Below are 18052 nucleotides of genomic sequence, written 5' to 3'. Positions count from 1 at the left end.
CTTTACACATGAAGCATTACCTCAGATGCACTTGCATTTCTAATCATTATGGCTTTATTACAAAGCATTCATTTTTTATTTTAGTCTGAGACAAGTTCCAGAGGTTAATTATCAATTTACAAAAAAAATGAATTAAATTCTCTTTTCTGTTTTAAATTTGTTACTTTCAATTTGATTTAATGTTCCTTCTTTTCTACATTCTGAAAAAGGGTAAATAGGAAAGTATGATTTATCTTCTCCACAAAATTCTCTCTTCCCTGTAATTTCATCATTTCTCCTCGTATATTCCTGTACTCCAATTGAACACTTTTCCTGTTTTAAAAAGGATTTTTAAAATATAGTAAAATTTGCATTATTTTAGCCCAAACTAATAAATTGTTGGATTTTTAATTGTAATAAAATTGCAAATATTCAAACTCCAGTAGTTATCTTTCTGTCACGTGGCAACAACAAAAAAAAATAGTATTCATGTGTATTACGAAGTTTTTTCTTTAAAAAAATGCCATGTCTATGAATAACTAGTAAACACTTTGACATCCTGAAACCATGATACATTACTCTTATTTCTAAAAAATAAAATCCATCTATTATTTCCCAATTTCTAAATCACTTTAATGTCAAAACAAGATTGCAAACCACATTGTTTATGTCTTTCAAGAGAAGTATCTACTATCTACATTTTATTTAAATTTTTCTTGAACTAAGAAAGACTCATTAAGTAACCATAAAATTATAAGAAAAACAATACAATTTTCCCAAGCTTAATATATAAAATAACTTGCCTCCCTTCTACTACATTCATTGATCTGTTCCCACAGGTAGGCTGTCAAATCTACTGAAGAGTAATTTTAGCATGGATTCTCTTACATACACCACAAAACACACCTTTAAGAAGGTTTTAATAAAGCCTAGAAACTGAAGTCCTGATCTGGAACTCAGAAGTTATTATCAAAGAAGAAAATCAGCAAATCTATGTCTGCTGATATAAGAATATTCAAATATGCACAGTTTGCAGTAGCAAAATGTTAGCAAAATCTTAGTTTAACAGCTTGAAATAACACATGAGGATATTTACCCCATGCTTTACCACATTATAAAAAAAATAGGAAATTTTCATGCTTCAGGAAAAAATTCATGTATTTCACACAAGAAATAACAAAGATATATAAACTTTACTGATCAATATGATTCACCTCATTTTGTCTGGAGAATGTTAGTGCTTGTATTTCTGATGGTCTATAATCTAAAAAACCCTGTATTACTACAGTCTTGCTTCACCAGGTTTTGTAGTGTTCCTAAACAGAAACAAATTTTGGCAAGGGTGGGCTGAGTTCTCAGATACTAGTTTACCAAAATATTTATGATTTATCAAAACATTATGATTCCGTATCCTAAACCTGTCTATATCTCCAAATATGCGTTATTGGGAAAAGTGGTCAGCAAGCGTTTGGCCTAGTTTAACACACCACCATGTAACACTGTATCGGCCCTTGCAAAGTTGTTTATACTGTTTACTGCTGTTTTAGAGCTGAACGACTGGCATTTTTGCAATAAAAAGGGACTCATATGCACTATTGATTTGAAGATCTTATTACCTTTTACAAATTTTTTACAATGGTTATTCTATATCTATAGATAAGAGAGTAAATCAGTAGTATATAACAGTGATATTAGTAACATACAGTAATAAGTTAATCAGTATTTCTCTTTAAAAGAATAAAACATGGTATAAGTAAGAATGAGAAATTCAAATGATCCCTCTTTTAAAAGTGAACCACTTATTTGACTTCCCAAATACATTCAAGAGTTTGTCACAAGTGTGAGGGAAGAAGGAGGGTACTGCAGAGGACCACCTAAAGGCACATAATGAAGTGTCAAATAATATTTTGCTATGTAAAAATACATGGACTTCTTAAAAAAAAGATGAGGTGAGCTCATTCTAAGGTTGTACAACAAATTTGGCATTTCTATTCAATATTACAACAGCCTTCTTGACAGCAGACTAGTTTAACGTTGAGCATCACAGCAAAGGAATTATCTAGTTTAGAGTGCGTAATAATTCATTGCTGCCCTTCACTGTACATTAAATGTCACCTATCAGAATGACAAGAATAAAAAAATGATTACACTAGAGTCACTACCTAATAGAATATCTGTTAATATAGGCACATTGGATGTGACTTTTACACACAGAATTAATCACTAAAATATTTCCAAAAGCAACATAATGTTTCTTTAAGTAATTGGAATTGTCAAAATAGAATGTCCTTTAAATAAAACCAGTAAATGACAAAATTTAATTGTGGTAACATGAGGTCATGTGGAGTATTCTGGAGTGTTTATTTACAGTGAGGGTATTTTTGCACTTACATGGCACTCTGATATTAAAAGAAAAAGTTTTTTCATCAGAAATTAAGACCTAGAGAATTGTTGGTTTGTGTTTTTCTTTTTTTCAAAATAAGAATCAAATCCTTTTCTTTTTTACTATCTGTACATTAAGGACATCATTAAAATCCACAGAGATGTCAAATGGAATTCTTCACCAAGTAAATTTTTTCCTGAACAAATATAAGACTGAGAACCTCTGTGCAATTCAAGCTGTTTTTTAAACATATTTTATTTTTGAAATGTTACTATTCTCATCAATTTAAAAAGAGCAATGACATGCTTAAAATTTAAGATGGCTTTGTAAGCTTGATGAACTGAGATCTTCAATCTGATGTCAAATAAATAAATAAATACATATGCTGACTTAAAAGAAAATCTATAGTTTGATTTATAAGGCACAGAAGGTTGCTTTTTGCTGGCCTGTGACATCTAATGGCCTTCTGAAGGAGCAGAATAGCTTTCAGATTTGAGACTTTAATACAGATTTACCAAAATTTACCCCAAAACTAAGCTGGTTCTTTTTTAAGTAGTCATCAACTAATTGTTTATGAAGTTGTTTATATTATGGAAAAGAAATAATTCTGTATTTGAAGTACTTGATTAAAGTCTTGTCAAAAATTTACTAGAAATAGGAATCCAAATAATTCTATGAGCTTCTGTGGTTACATTTCTAATCAGTAAGCAAAGGGAAGGACTAAGGTTTCAGCAATGCCATGCAATTGTCCGTACACTTTACTTGTTAGCACATTCCCATTCCCAGTTTTGGCCTACGCTATGCTCAGAACATGCCCAGATGTGGTTCAGAGACACAGGAAGTGCTGGTAAGCACTGTGGGTGAGATAACTGGGATGACGGAGCATTTAGTCTTATGAAACACAGGCCATGCCATGTTACTTGTCCTCTGTGTCAGAAAGCAAGCCCTGGATCCCAGTCCTTGGAAAGTATATACACAGTCTTTGGGATCCATTGTGCTACTATCAAAATCAGCGAGAGCTTTCACATTGACTTCTACAGGCACAGGATAGGACAACCATTTATTGTCTTATTCAAGTTGATATTTGATTACAAAATGTTTCATCTTTTCTGATTATTCCATTACATTTCTCAATTGTACCAATAATTGTACAAATACTTCAGTTACCGCTAATGGAACACTCAGGCTTTCTTCAGGAAAGACCATGGTTAAAGAAATTCAAACACATGACTCATTTTAAGTTTGCAAGGAACTTTAACTGAACAACAAGGGTCTACTTGAGTATCTCAAGGTCTGTATGAGCACACAGACTCTGCTGAATTCCAGCTCCCCATCCTGACGGTGGATAAATACTTGAAGCTTTTTTTTTTTTTTTAACTTCCATAATCTAGAAACCTTTCTCTCATCTTCAAACAAAAAATTGAAGCCTGGATATGAACTACCTATAAGACAATCAGCTGGATACTAGTGAGACACCAGTGCTTCTTTTGTTGATAGCACTGACAGTCAGGAACTCCCATCCTTACACGCTCACTACCCATGTGGGTGGCGCCTCCTTCATGGCACTGTCAATGAGCTGGAATTCACCCCTCCATCTCTCCAATTTGATAAAACTCCATCAGAGTATTAAGTATATCAGGTCTTGCCTCACTTCAGGATTTCTTCCAGAGTATATTTCCAAGAAATTGTGATTCTAGAAGTAGTATTTCAACAATGTAGGGACTAGATCCAAACTGCTTCTGGACATCTGCAGTAACTCATTCTTTTCTGCAGAAATAGACTATGGATACTCCTTTCTCTTTCTTGTTTTTTCTGAGGAAGGACAATTACACTAACCTTTTCATTACTGAGAACCACTAACTTGACTTCATTTTGTACTTAACCCTGTTATATGACTGAAAGGTACTGCTTCTAGTACCACATGGCCTACCTCAATGCAATCTATTATCTTTCTTCTGACCAGATCGCCAAAACAAATGTTTGTGACTTAAAGTTAATATCAGGGAGATTCAGGTGTCTAAATACCAATGTCTCAGAATATTCAGATTTCCCAACATATTCAAGACATCTTTAGGGATCTGGTATATGTGATACAGGACCTACAGGCAACTTGTATGTTTTTGTAAAGGCCGTTAGTGCATGGTCCTGTCCCATATATCTGCACAGCTTTCCATCAAGTTTCAATATTTACAAACACATCCCTTTCCACACAAATTAATCTGAAATGTCATTGTTATGATTTTCTTCTTTACTTGTTCCTCATATCCACTGCTCTTCCCCAAGAGAAAGACAAACTCGGAAGTGATTTTAATGTCATTACCATATGCTAACCTGTGCAGTTATTCCACCAGTGCCATTTGAATCTCATTCAGACTTCCTGTGAGAAAAGTCTCAAGGCCAAAATCAATCCCTGTGTTTCAAAATCCTCCTCAAAATTAATCTGCTTTATAATGTAGACCGTAAACTGAAATGTGGTCCTACCTAGGTAGCTGATGAACTATGATGGCCGAACCTGACTACTTAAGAAATGTACTCAATTTTCACTTAATTTTCTTCACATCTCACAGAAATTTTTATTCTATTTAACTACTCCTTCTGAAGTGTGAACTCTTTAAAGCATGAATTTGGAATTTGGTATGTTAACAACAAGACATGACCCTGCTTGGTGATGCTCTCTGAAAGCTGCCCTGTGTTACAAGAAAGCCCAATTAAACTTTTAAGCTTTCCATACCATGGAGAAATATCCACTGCCTTCACCTGTGGAGTCATTTACATTTGTGCATAGAGGCACAACACCATCATATTCCTTGGTTTTGACATTTGCCTTTGCACAGGCACAACTGACTATACAGTATGAAAGTCAGGATGATGAGGAAGGTGTTACAAACATTAACAATCCCCATCAACTTTTATGCTGGAGGCAGAATTTGGCCTCTAGCAGCAGCAGAACAGAAAGATATGAGGAGCCCCTGGTATCCATCTGCCTAGTAACTTTATCTAATTACAGTTACATTTGAAGCAAGGTGAAAATTCCTTTCATTTCAGTAAATGAAGGGCACACTGACCAGGATTTTGACATGATTAACTACTCACTTTCTAACATGCCTGTTTAGAAGCAGGGGAGAGTGAGAGAGAGAAAGTAAGAGAGAAGTGTGTGGAGGATAAATATGGCTAGTTAAAAGCATTTTTCAGATATTTTTGCAACTTGACATTAACTTTGCCATGCTCTGTGAGCACAGCAAAGCAGTGCAATGTACAAAAGTCTACTAACTGTTTCCGTTTTTCTTCTGGACAGGGCTCATTGGTTATACTGTGTCAGCCACAGAACCAGAGAATTTCCTAAGTGGTGGAATTCTTTCACAGGAACTTCTCTGAATCTACATCACACTATAAACCTTTCTAATTTGCACTCCAAAATATCTACCAAGAAAATTGCTCCAGAAGATGAACTAATTGCTGTAGTAACTGTTAGCTGAAAACTGTTTTATACCACTGGTGATGGTGCTCTGATACAGAAACTCTGTATCTCTACTTCTACAAAACAAATAAATTAATGGCAAATAGGCATACTATTCTTTGTAAAGCTAAAGCTATTTCTCTCAGGAAAGGACAAGAACTTCTTTAAAGATCTGGGAGAATGGAAAGAAACTGCATAAACTTCTGCTATTTATACCTCCCTATTCACCCCATGAAAAGTTTTCCATGCAGCATTCCTACTCCACATAGTTGAGGAAGGAAACTGAAATGGAAAAAGGCAGTAGGTCTGGGTGGTTTGCTGTCTTTAGTCTGGTGAAATTATGTGAATGATCCTATCAAGCTGAAGTAACATGGCCTTCATGGTTCTCACAGGTAGAAGCTATCTGCTATAAAGTCTTTGGGCAAGTCCTACTTGGCAAGTGCATGTGCGACACATGGCTAATGGCCACACAAAACAAAACAAAACAAAACAATGACAGCAAAGTGCCAGAACAGGTCTATTTAATAAAAATTATCTACATTTAAACTCCTCTCTGGTATGCTATAGGAATGATTAATGATGAGCATTTTGATATTTTAAAGGCTTATTATTTTCTAATACAATCAATTATATCCCTTAGCTGATGTGGGGTTTTTAACTATGATGCTGAAAATTTTCAATGTTGTGTAATTATTACCCTGTAAGAACGATACCTTTGTTGCTAAAGACAGAACTTCTGATAATATTATAATAAAAACAAAAAGGTGCTCACCTTTGTTCTTAAGTCTGAAAATGCATGATTGGCTTAACACTAAAGCAACTTCACCATCATTAGAATTAACATGAGGTGATTTCCATACACAAAACAGTAATGGTTGGAGAACACACTGCTGATTTAGTTTCAGCATCAAAAACAACTACCATAATTCTTTTTTCAGACTGATTTCTGGTCAAGCCCTGTTAGCTCCTAAATGACTCTCACTCTCTAATGAGTTAGAGACGGGAGGCTTGCATAAGCCAGGTAAACTTCTGGCTAACAGCTACATCAGAAAGATAACCAAGAGATACATAATTCTCATACTTCTGCCTACAGGAACTTGTAGGCAACAATCTTATTTTTCTCCAGATATTGAATAACACTTCAAGTCAAGAAATATTCCCTATTTATTTCCTTATTTCTTTTAAAGATATGCTTCTGTTTTCAAGTATAATGTTTAACCATGACCCAAGTCTAATATTTTTTCCTCCAAGAATGAAATGCTCTATCCTTCAAAGCGGTACGGTTCTGGTAAGTTTATTTTGGTTTTCGGTTTTCTTTTTCTGTTTTGTTTTTCCTTCAATTTAGCTCTGTTTACATATTTTCAGAATACAAGGTAATGATGATTGAGAGTCAGAAGAATTTAGGAAATCTGGTTTTAACTAAATTTTCAGAAAATAAATTATTTCCTGTTCTGAAGTCAGAAACTGATACTTAATTAAAAAAAATTCTTATATTCTAACAGACATTCTATACCACTCCAAATAATTAGACATTTGACTATTCGGTTACAAATATCTAAAAGCAGCCTAAGATTGAGTCTGTATTATTAATATTACGCAACAATATAAGATCTGTTTTAGAGACTAAAAGAGCAAAATCCATAAAATCCTTTCATTACCCAGGTTTTCCTATCCTTCAAATAATCCTGAAACTAAAGAATTCAAAGGAGAACCCTGAAATACTATCCTACAGAAATTTTTTTTTTCTGAACAGCTGTAGCTAGGATTTTCTAAATTAATAACCATCATATCATATTGGCTTTGCTTCCAATGTTTTATGTCTCCCTCTTCATTTAGATGATATACAGAAATTCATTGCATATGGGTCCACATATTTAGCAAACAAATAATGCTCATTTTCGTATGTTTGGCTCATTTAGCATAAGAACTGCCTTTCAATCCTTACAGACATTTTTGCTCAGTATTATTATACGTTTCTAGGCCCTTCAGAAGCAGGGTAAATAGAAATCATGACTGCTAACATTCCATTTTCCATCCTATCACTATAACCCCTACATTTTTCTTGAGGAAACCTCTCACTGTTATGTCAAGGTGCTCGAAGGAGGATGCATGTGTGAAATTACTTCAATAAATAAAATGTCTCCTACATGAGTTTTTCTGTTTTGATTTTTTGGGGAAAAAAAAACAATAGCTCAGCTGCTGGTTGAATTCATTTTCTGATATATCAGGCAATCTGTAAGTTCAGTCATTGATGCTAATGGAAAAGGAGTCAATCAGTTAACTTGCACATTTTCAAATTACCACTTGTATCCAATTACTAATAAAATCTTTTGACAGCACTGTGGTACCCTCTTGGATTCTTATTGACTCTACTCCATTCCACTAGATTTTTGTGTTTTGTTCTTTAGGTTGAAGGACCACATGGTTTTCCACTCTCATGAGAAAACTGCCACTATGCATTACGGTGACAGTTACAATTTTCTTCTCCACACTAACACCATGCATGCCAGAGTGAAATGCATGCAAAAAAACCAAAATAAAGCAAATAAGCCTCCTTCCTTCTACCTCCAAAAACATAAGAGATACTGGTCTTTCTCAAAATCATCATTTTAGCTTGAAAACATTCAGATTCATCTGTACAGGAATCCTCTGGAGGCACATTAAACATTATTCCATGCTATGATTTGCTAAATAAATATACAAAGTGCCAAGTCTAGACTTGCATCTTCTTTTCTTTCCTTATGACATATTCGGGAAAAAAAATGTTTTGACAGAACAGGATGAAATGATCCAATATCACAAAAGAATGTTCAGCACTTTTTCTGGAAATTCAACAGTTTTCCAAGCAAACTACTTTATACAAGCAATCCAATACTATTTTCATGTGCTATATGTGCTGGTAATTAGCAAGGGTTGTTAAAAACAAGGATGAACCACTGCATATGTTACCACAGTGTGAAGATCTTTCAAAACCAAATGAAATTGCTCCTCAGACTTTTTTTTTACCTTTGTCAGCAAGGACTATGGGATTATTTGTTAATGGATGGTAACACAGTACACAAAGACTAACAAATCACTGTCCATGGTAGATATGAAACATTATTTTGTGTGATGTTATACAACTCTTGACAAAACAGTCTTCAGATATTGACTCACCTATAGAAGCTGTTTACCCAAGACATTTGAATGAACCATGAAATGAGGTAGATGAGATCTACCTTGCTTGTAGTTAAACCCAATTAGATAAAGACAAATGCAAATTTCTTATGAGAAACGTCACTGTTTTGACTGCTGAGATACTTTCAAAAGCAAATTCCATAGTGCGTATGTTTACGATATTTTTAACTTGGTCACATAACGTGCAAAAAAATCACAGAAAATTGAGCATGTGAATTCAAATGTGAGTATGTGAACTAAGATTACATGTGTGTGAAAACAAATGGCAATATATGTGACATAATACCTTCCAGCATCTCCCAGCCTGTTCTAGAGATGAAGGGAATGCAAATGCAATTATTAAACTGTTGCAGGTGGTTTGAAATAATGATTTAGATAAACAGTGAGAGGCATTCAGGCAGATGTCTAGCAATGAACTGTGTGAAACAGAATGAATCAAGCAGAACAATTCTAGTCAGTCAAAACTCAAATGGAAGAAGGCCAGAGAGCAAACTTGTTATTTCAGAAGCCATTCACTAATAAAAACTTAGGAGATTTTGGTAGTAAAGATGGTTTATCCAGTTGACTCCTCTCTAAGACCTTTAGTGAACAGCCTTCAGATCCTAAGATACAAGGTACTGTTAAGATTCCAAAGGATATATAAGTTCCCGACATATTTGGGCAGCGAAAGATTCAGTGTAACATGTAAATGAGAAGCAGAAAACAGGAGACATCACAGTACGAAAAATAGCTCAACATGAGTTTTGATATAACTTTCCATAAATACCCCTCAGACTGTATAAAAGGTTCTGTTACAATATCCCATCAAAATGGAGAGGAAATATATGTTTATAAATATGTAACATCTGTAGGTAACAAGGCTTAAAAAGTAAAGTCAGAATGAGTACAGACAGAATGAGTTGTCCAATTAACTGGAGATAATGATCTACCTACAGCTATCTGAAATTTAATTCCTCTCTTTGGATGCAGGTGCTTAAGTAAATGAGAATTAAGAAATTGAACTGCTGGTAGTAAGAGACACCAAATTCCTTAAGGATGAACAGGGTTATGATTTGGCTAGGACATTCAAAATATCTAGGTTCTTGGATAATTAGTGATGAAGAACCTTGTGATGGCTTTCTGAATAATGAGGAAAAAAGTTAACAGAAAGGATGGAAAGAGTTTTTAGGCCATCTTCAATTTTACACAGCAAAAGGATACTACTGTACTCTTCACAAAAAAAAATATTACATTAACGTACAAAGTAACAAGAATTAACATCAAACATACTCATGGAGCAAGTGCTACAAGAAGATGCGTATTACAAAGTGTTTTCCTTCTGACAGAAGTCACCAGACCTACTGCTTTGTTTCCTAAGAAGGCCCTACACACCTCAACTCTGCAGCAGACAAAGTTTGGCTAGATCTTCACACACACACACAAAAATTCTTGACAGAATAATCCAGAATTGACCAAGTGTCTTGAAGTAAGTATATTTTTCTTCTTCAAAGTACATGTGGGGATTTAGCCAATGGTGGGTACTATACCTTCTGGCAGACTGCTAAGGCAGGTGAGTTATTGAGTTATGAGTTCTTCAGCTATCCTCAGTTGAAACATTTCAGTTGTTTCATTGGCAGTAGTTTCTTCTTACATTTGATGCATGGTAAGTAGTATCCAGAATGTCAGACTAATCTACCACTAATATAGCAAGGCTTTAGAGTACTGGTTTTTCCCTCTAAAAATCTAAGGAAGTTATTGATGTTAAAAAGAGTAAAAGATAAGATTTTTTTTCCTTATTGTAACCTCTGAAATTATTCTAACAGAGGTTATTACGTAGATGTGCTTGTATGTAGACTTGGAGATCTCTTGCTACTCTTGTCTCTCCTTGAACAGCTGAAGGAGATTAAAAGCATTCAGAAGTGATTCAAGAGAATCCTGAGGGGTTAGGATGAGGAGTCCATACTGAGTTGTTTATTTATATATTAGAGATTTTATAAATTTACACTGAAATCGAATAAATCGCTTGTGGAGGAGCTCAGAGAGATCAAAGTGTCTTTCTGAGTGTCAAGATGTAAAGTGAGAGATTGCTGCTTAACTCATTGCTACACATGGCTTTCTTTTAGTCATATGTCCTCATCCACAAGATTTAGAGTTTATAACACTGATTGTGATCTGTATCATAACTTCTCAAAATAATTAAACAACTTAGATGATGACCATAGGAAAGCATTATAATTCCAGTATGTTTTGCATTTTTGATATAGAAAAAAGATGGAAGATAAGATCTGTATGCTGACCACAGAAAATTAAACAATACTACTACAGATTAGGCAGATTTACGGTAATGTTAATGGCATACAGTACAATAAACTTCCATTCTCTTTAATCAATTTAAAGTTGTCATCCACATTTTGTGAAAAGTGATACTCATAAATACCAGAGCATGTTTGAAACATCATGTGCAAGTCTTGCTTACAACACTTACAGTGACTGCTGTCCAGGCAAGACGACTGTACAATTTCATTGCTATAACATATAGCAGGATAGACTAAGTGAAAAACATGCGCTTAATAATTTGCTCATGAATGCAAAAAAATAAGATATAATTGAGATATCTTTATATTAACCTCAGTTATTGAAATTCTATTTAAATGATAGAAATATAAAACTAAAATTTTCCAGGTCTGGTGTAAAGAAGAAGAAATTTACTTCAAAAAGTAAGCTTTTTAGAACAATATCACATAATACTAGGATTTCTTGGTACAGTTAATAAAAAGCTAGAAAAGCCATCGAAAAAAGAAAAAAATTCTTGTGATGCAATCTGCCTGATTCACTTGACAAAAAAACCTCATGTTCCAGAGGCTGGCACAGTTGCTTTCTGCTCACAGTAAAGATGATCTCTAGAATTAATAAGGGTTTGCTTTTCAACTGGAAAAATTATATCAAAAGAAGCAGACTACATTGAATCTTTTAGAAGCAATCAACTAAGGGTCATAAGTTGCCACTTGGTTTAACAGAAATAAAAATCTCTGAAATAATTGTTATTGAAGTTTTGGAAAGTGTGTGATTTTTGGCTTGCTTTTATTCTTGTCTATTTACACAGTATTTTATAGTCAAGTGACAATATCCCACTTGCACTACAACTGAGGCAAAACTACCTTAAAATTGTAAGATAGTAAGAGAAGCCGGTTTCAGTGTTACCATCTGGATTATCCTATTGGATGATGAATCCATTCTTGAAAACACCTCATAACATATGCTACAGTTCTCCATGGAGGCCTCAGGAGATAAAATTCTCATAGAAAGAACGCTTGTTAAGAATAAAGGGCAAATATGCTAACCTCCTACCCAAATAAATATCAACATAGCCATTTAGTAACCAGAGCTCCATAGTAACTGGAAAAATAGTTCCCTCTCATTCTGCCATTAATTTCTTACCATCAAGATAGTTTTCAAGGGGTAGTTTGAAAATCAATCAGACAAGCTCAAAGACAGAAATCAGCTGTTCAAGAAATATGAAATAAAAATGAAGACTGATGAGATGTAAAAGGATATGCATGCACTCCAGAGAGAGATAATGCTCAGGCATCTGTTCAAGTCTGAAGCAGCAGGCTATTCCTAAGCTTCTGCACAGAGAAGAGATTAAGATAAATGTGTGGAGATATTTTTAAAACTCTTGTCTTCTTTTATTATGTTTTATTCCAGCTGGTAAGAGAAAAATATAATTTGGTGATGAAATGTTCATTGTGCTTTTATCGCTGCTTACAAGGAAATGGAAAAATAGTTGATACTAAATGCTTTGACAACGGATACCAGCCCAAGGACTTGACTTACAAAAAGCAGGATAGCATGATTCTGCGGAAGGGAGGAAAAAGCAGAAGTCCTAGCATACAGAATGTGGTACAAGTAAAGGTGAAGCAAGCCCTTTAAAAATGATAATCCGTGATTCAATATTACCAATTAGGGCAGTAAGTACGGTTTAATGTATATTTACACAATATCCACTGATACTCCAGACAACTCAGTATAAGCATAAGAGTTCATTAGTGGACCATTTTATCCAGGGTAGTTTATCTGTTTCACAGTTGATCCATAAAGGTGAAGCATCATGCTAAGGCAGGTCTGTTTCTTCCAGTTATGAAGATAGGTCACTTAAGAGTAAACTGCTTTATGACAGCTGTCTGTCAGTCATAAAGACAGACATAAAGTCACAAAGTCACATGTTCACAGCAAACAGACCTTACTACACAGAGAAACACTCCAATGTGCAGGGAATAACTTGAAATCCAGTAAATTGGGTCGAAAATTATCAGACAAAAATATTTAAGAAGTTTAGCTTCCAATCTGTGTTTTCAGAAAAGATTCAGAACGACAGGGATGTTTAAACTCATACATAAGACTCTCAAAAAAGTATAACACAATCATGAGGAAAGCCAGCTGAAGATTAATTTTGAAAGTCATGAATTGGAAGACCTATGTAAACCGAACATACTTAGCATTTTTAAAAGTATGAAACTGATTTTCTTCATATTGTCTGTGCAGAATGGGAAGTATCCTGCAGTTACCAACATGTTAGATTTTGCAGAGACCAAAAATAGGAAACATCTGTTTCATATACACAGACTAAAGGAAAAGAAGGGACAATATGTGTCTATGAAGTTGGTATACAACACCACAAGAAATCAGCATGTTTCTTAGAAATGAAACAATGGTTTGCACCAACAGGCAGAAATGAAAACAAATTCCAATAACTGAGATTTTTCATTACACAGATCAGAAAATGTCATGTACTTGACAGAACTCCAAAAAAGAGCTGGCACACTTTATTGCAGTCTTAGTTTTCCTTCTAATCACATGTAAACTGTGAATTTAACTGGGAATCTAAATCAAAGAAACAAGTAAAGGCAGAGGCATAAAGGGAAGATATTGGAACTGTAATGCAACAAAACATCAGATGACACAAGACACTGCTAGCAGTGACACGGAGACATTGCTACCTAGCTTCAGAAACAGATCTATTACTGTTGCCACAAGAGAAAAAAATGCTATAGGCCCTTTTCAGTTCAAAGAAAAGTAACAGGCTTAGTGTCATGCAGACTGGTTTTATCTATCAGCTATCGGTCTGTACGACAAAGAAAGGAACTTTCAGAAGTTAACCACCATAACTACTTAGATTCAACAATCACAACAAGCAAGATTAAGAAGTTTTCATATATATGGAAAAATAACAGCCTATAATAATTCCCCACAAAGAATGGTAATTAAAGAAACCATTGTGTACAACACATATATGTTCATCCTATCCACAACACAACATCTGTAATGCCCACATAAATAGGTGATTCATTATTTTGGGGGGGACTACAAGAGGAAAATGACATAGAAAAGCCCTTCAACTAACCACTAAATCTCTCTCCTAGCTTTTTGTCTTGCTTTGTATGCAAAGATTCCACCTTTGTTGTACCTGATTCTCAAATTAGAAGGAAAATCCAACATTCTTTCAAATAAAGAAAAAGACTAATAAAGATTTAATTACATTTTTCCCCAGTTACGCCTAATATGTTACTCTATTAAAGTCTTTTCAGCAATTCTCTCTCAAAGATTCTTGAACCTTTTACCAATTTCTGCATCTTTTCCTAAATATGACCATACCACTAATTAATGGGCAAAATCCAAGTGCCACAACAGAACTTTCCATTTTCAATATACCAAGCTCTTACATTCCAACACTGTTTGGAAGACACGGTAAAACAGTAAAATCACGAAACATTTGACACAAAAATGGGAGGTTTAAAACTAAAAATAAGTATTCTACACTGAATACTCTGATGAGCTGTAATTACAAAACATCATATCATAAAAGACATACTAAGTACTGCTCCAAACATAGATACACCTTATTATGAAACACATAGTAATTATTACGAAACAGTGATAGTTAAACATTCATTATGGAAGGATTGTTATGAAATAGCAATCTTCTTAATAAGACACTCTAGGCGGAACCTATTAATTTAGAGGCATACAGTCCAACAGTTTCACAACACCAGGACTGAAAAAAACATCATCAGCTGTGCAGTACCTAACTTGTAATCTGTACTGAAAATACGTAGTCAGCACTATTCTGCAAAGTCCTCTTCACTGCCACACTTCAGTTAGCAGTATCTCCCTTTGTATAACAGATACCTTTTGTGAATTACTTTAGCAAAAGGCTCTTTTACTTTTGAATAATATCCTTATCTCTCTTTAAGTATTCAACTGGAGATTGCGTTTTTAACTTAGACCTGTTTCCCTATATGAACTATAGTGTTAGAAAATGCTATCACATACTATTAAGTCATTTTGCATTACGAATAAAATCTGTAGATTGTCTTACACAATCCTAGATCTTTTATTTCTAAATGTGTTATCAATATTTGATTGTAGACGTTAAGAGGTATTGAAAAATCTCTAGATCTAAAGGCTGATATAAAGTTAGGTATAAAAAAGGTATTTTATACAACTCTACAAAAAACAAACTCCTCTGCTAAGTATAAAACATATTTCATATTGCTTTACAATGAAGATAATGCTTCCAAGTACCTCAGGAATTTATGGCACTAGTCACAAAAATGGACAAGTGAAAAAAAGGTCAGCAATACTGGTCTACTATGTGGCACTTCTGTTTAAAAAAAACCCATTCTTTCCTCTTCTGCTAGTGAGATCAAGTGACTGAATAGCTTAATAAAAAAAAGGCTTCAAGAAAACATACCTTTCCTACAAAATATGAAAAGACACATTTCAAAGCACAAGTAGGAACTCAGCCATACAACTCCTACTAACATTACCAGGAGCCGCCTCTCAAAAGCACTGTGCATCATGTTGAAAATGTCCTTCAGTGATAACAATAGGGTTAAAACTTTTGGACATACACATAAATATTGTACATGAGGTGTTCCACAAGACAACTTTTGTGATTTATGCTCAACTTTCAGATACTGCTTTCAGAAGTATCTGTATCACAGGAACACCTCAGAAATGAGTTTACTCTCTGGTGATATAGTTCACTAAAACCTACTATTCTTTCAAGAAACTTCCAACATCAGTCTGGCTCTTTAAAGCAGACTTTTAAAGAAAGCATACAAGTGAAGTTATTCGTTACAGAATACGTTTCAGTGTTACCTATATCACTTCAATACCTCATGTACTTTATGTACAATTGATCTTGCTAAATTACTTTTAAACCAGTTTCTAAAAATATTGCCTCTCCCCTCAGTAGAAGAATGATACAACTTCTCCAAAATGAAGTGGATAGTACCAAAGAAAGATAGAGAACCCTGATATCAACTACAGCATAACAAGAAAAAAAAATATGAAGATTCCACTGTGTACCACAGAAGGAAATCACAAAAATTTTGGGGCTGAAGTGAGATTGCATTATCAAGTCAAACATTTTTAAAAATCATATTGAAGAGATAAAAAACAATGTAGCTTATATGTATTTAATTTAAAGAAATAATTAAAAGTGACTACTAGAAGGAATCTGCAAAAGAGATCACGTTTACACCCCTGGGAATTGCTGATTTACTGTTCTCATTTTTTTTTGCTGTCACAGCAAAAGTCGAAGTTACAACATGTTAAGACTATATTTCTGTGAGTATCTGGAGTCAGTCCTAATTACTTAACAAGGAAAAGATAAATATAATGGGAATTTTTGACAAAATATGTTTTTCTACTTGTCTAAGTTGAAGAAAACTGGTAAAAAAAAATAAGCCTTATATATCAAATGAATTTACAACTTAACAATTGTTGTACTGAATTCCTTAACTCCAAAAGCTCAACTAAACATGCTTCCAAATACATTTCAACCTGGGACTTTAAATTATGAGGTATCTCAGGGATTTTACTTGGCACACAATTAAAAACATAATATTGTTACCCTACTTCTAAGATATCAATCTACATAAAGTAACTTGTTTTGTAAAAGGTAGAGGCCCAATTTGGACATTCAGAATTAACATGTGCAGCTAAGTATTCAGTTTGAGATTAAGCACCATAGCATCAAATGAAATCAGGCTAACAAAATAACATATGTCAATCCTAGTCTTTCTAAACACTGCATAATTGGGAAAAGACATTTTGTAAACTTTCTAGTGTCTCTAAATTTGTAAATAAAAGGAGAAACCTAGCTAGCATACTCAAGACTTAGTGACGTAACAAACTGAAGACTTAGTATGGCAGTGGAGAAAATTAATAGTGAGAATCCTCATCAATTATTCTTCTGTACATCATGAAGTTAAAATATAAGAGTATGAAAGTAAGAAAATTTTTGTGACTTTTGACAATTATTAGTAAGAAAAAGATGATAACAATTGCCAAAAAAATCACAAAAGTTGACATGTTACCTGGCTATGACAAAGAGCACACAACTGACACCCAAGTAAGCCAGCAGAATATACATCCAGATATCAGGGGAGAGAGGATTCAGGAAGGAGAAGACGCCCGGGTTTGTACCATTGGGCTTGCGGTACAAAATACTTATTCCAAGAGTCATAAAGGGCTTGGAAAAGTCGATGACCTTCTCTCGAACATAGGTAATTGCCAATGGTGCAACTGCAAGGTCAGCTTTCTGTTAACAGAAATACAAAAAGAGAAACAGGCCATAAGTCAGAAGAAATACGTTGAAGTAGACAATCAGATTAGGCAAAACACAAACTTTACATAAAGGAAGTTTGTTCTTGTACTAGGTAGGCTGAAATTTAAAACTCTCTTCTCCCGATAAGTAAGGAAATAGACTACTTCCTGTTTGCTAAACTGACATAGCAGTATTTAGAGAAAATTAAAACACACTTTTATAGGGATAGAAGTGAAGAGAAATATTTCATCTTGCAGAAAACACAAACATCCATTATCTTCTAAAACTTTTCAAAATGTACATATCAACATATGTCTTCTTTTTGTCACCCCTTCACTATGCTCCTTAGAAGCTTGTACATTTGTGAAGCAGATGTGAATACACCTGTACAAGTGCAGGGAAAGGGCCAGGAAGCAGTTTTGCTTATTTTAGCATAAAAGTATCGGTACAAAATGAAGAACTT

The 18052-nt window shown here is 34.3% G+C and overlaps 1 protein-coding gene across 1 annotated transcript in view; it reads right to left on the bottom strand.

Annotated features, from left to right (window-relative positions):
- Window positions 1–17583, bottom strand: part of LOC104167322 (glutamate receptor ionotropic, kainate 2-like) — a gene marked incomplete at both ends in the record, with an annotated part of 51393 nt that extends 33810 nt beyond the window's left edge. Inside the window, one exon of the mRNA XM_009707548.1 lies at window positions 17360–17583. Within this exon, the coding sequence (XP_009705850.1) occupies window positions 17360–17583 (224 nt within the window). The remainder of the gene's footprint in view (window positions 1–17359) is intronic.
- Between the last annotated feature and the right edge of the window lie 469 nt (window positions 17584–18052).

The sequence above is a fragment of the Cariama cristata genome, unplaced genomic scaffold, assembly GCF_000690535.1.
Source record: "Cariama cristata isolate BGI_N322 unplaced genomic scaffold, ASM69053v1 scaffold16689, whole genome shotgun sequence".
NCBI classification, from domain to species: Eukaryota; Metazoa; Chordata; class Aves; order Cariamiformes; family Cariamidae; genus Cariama; species Cariama cristata.
This window is presented reverse-complemented; position numbering and strand designations above follow the sequence as displayed.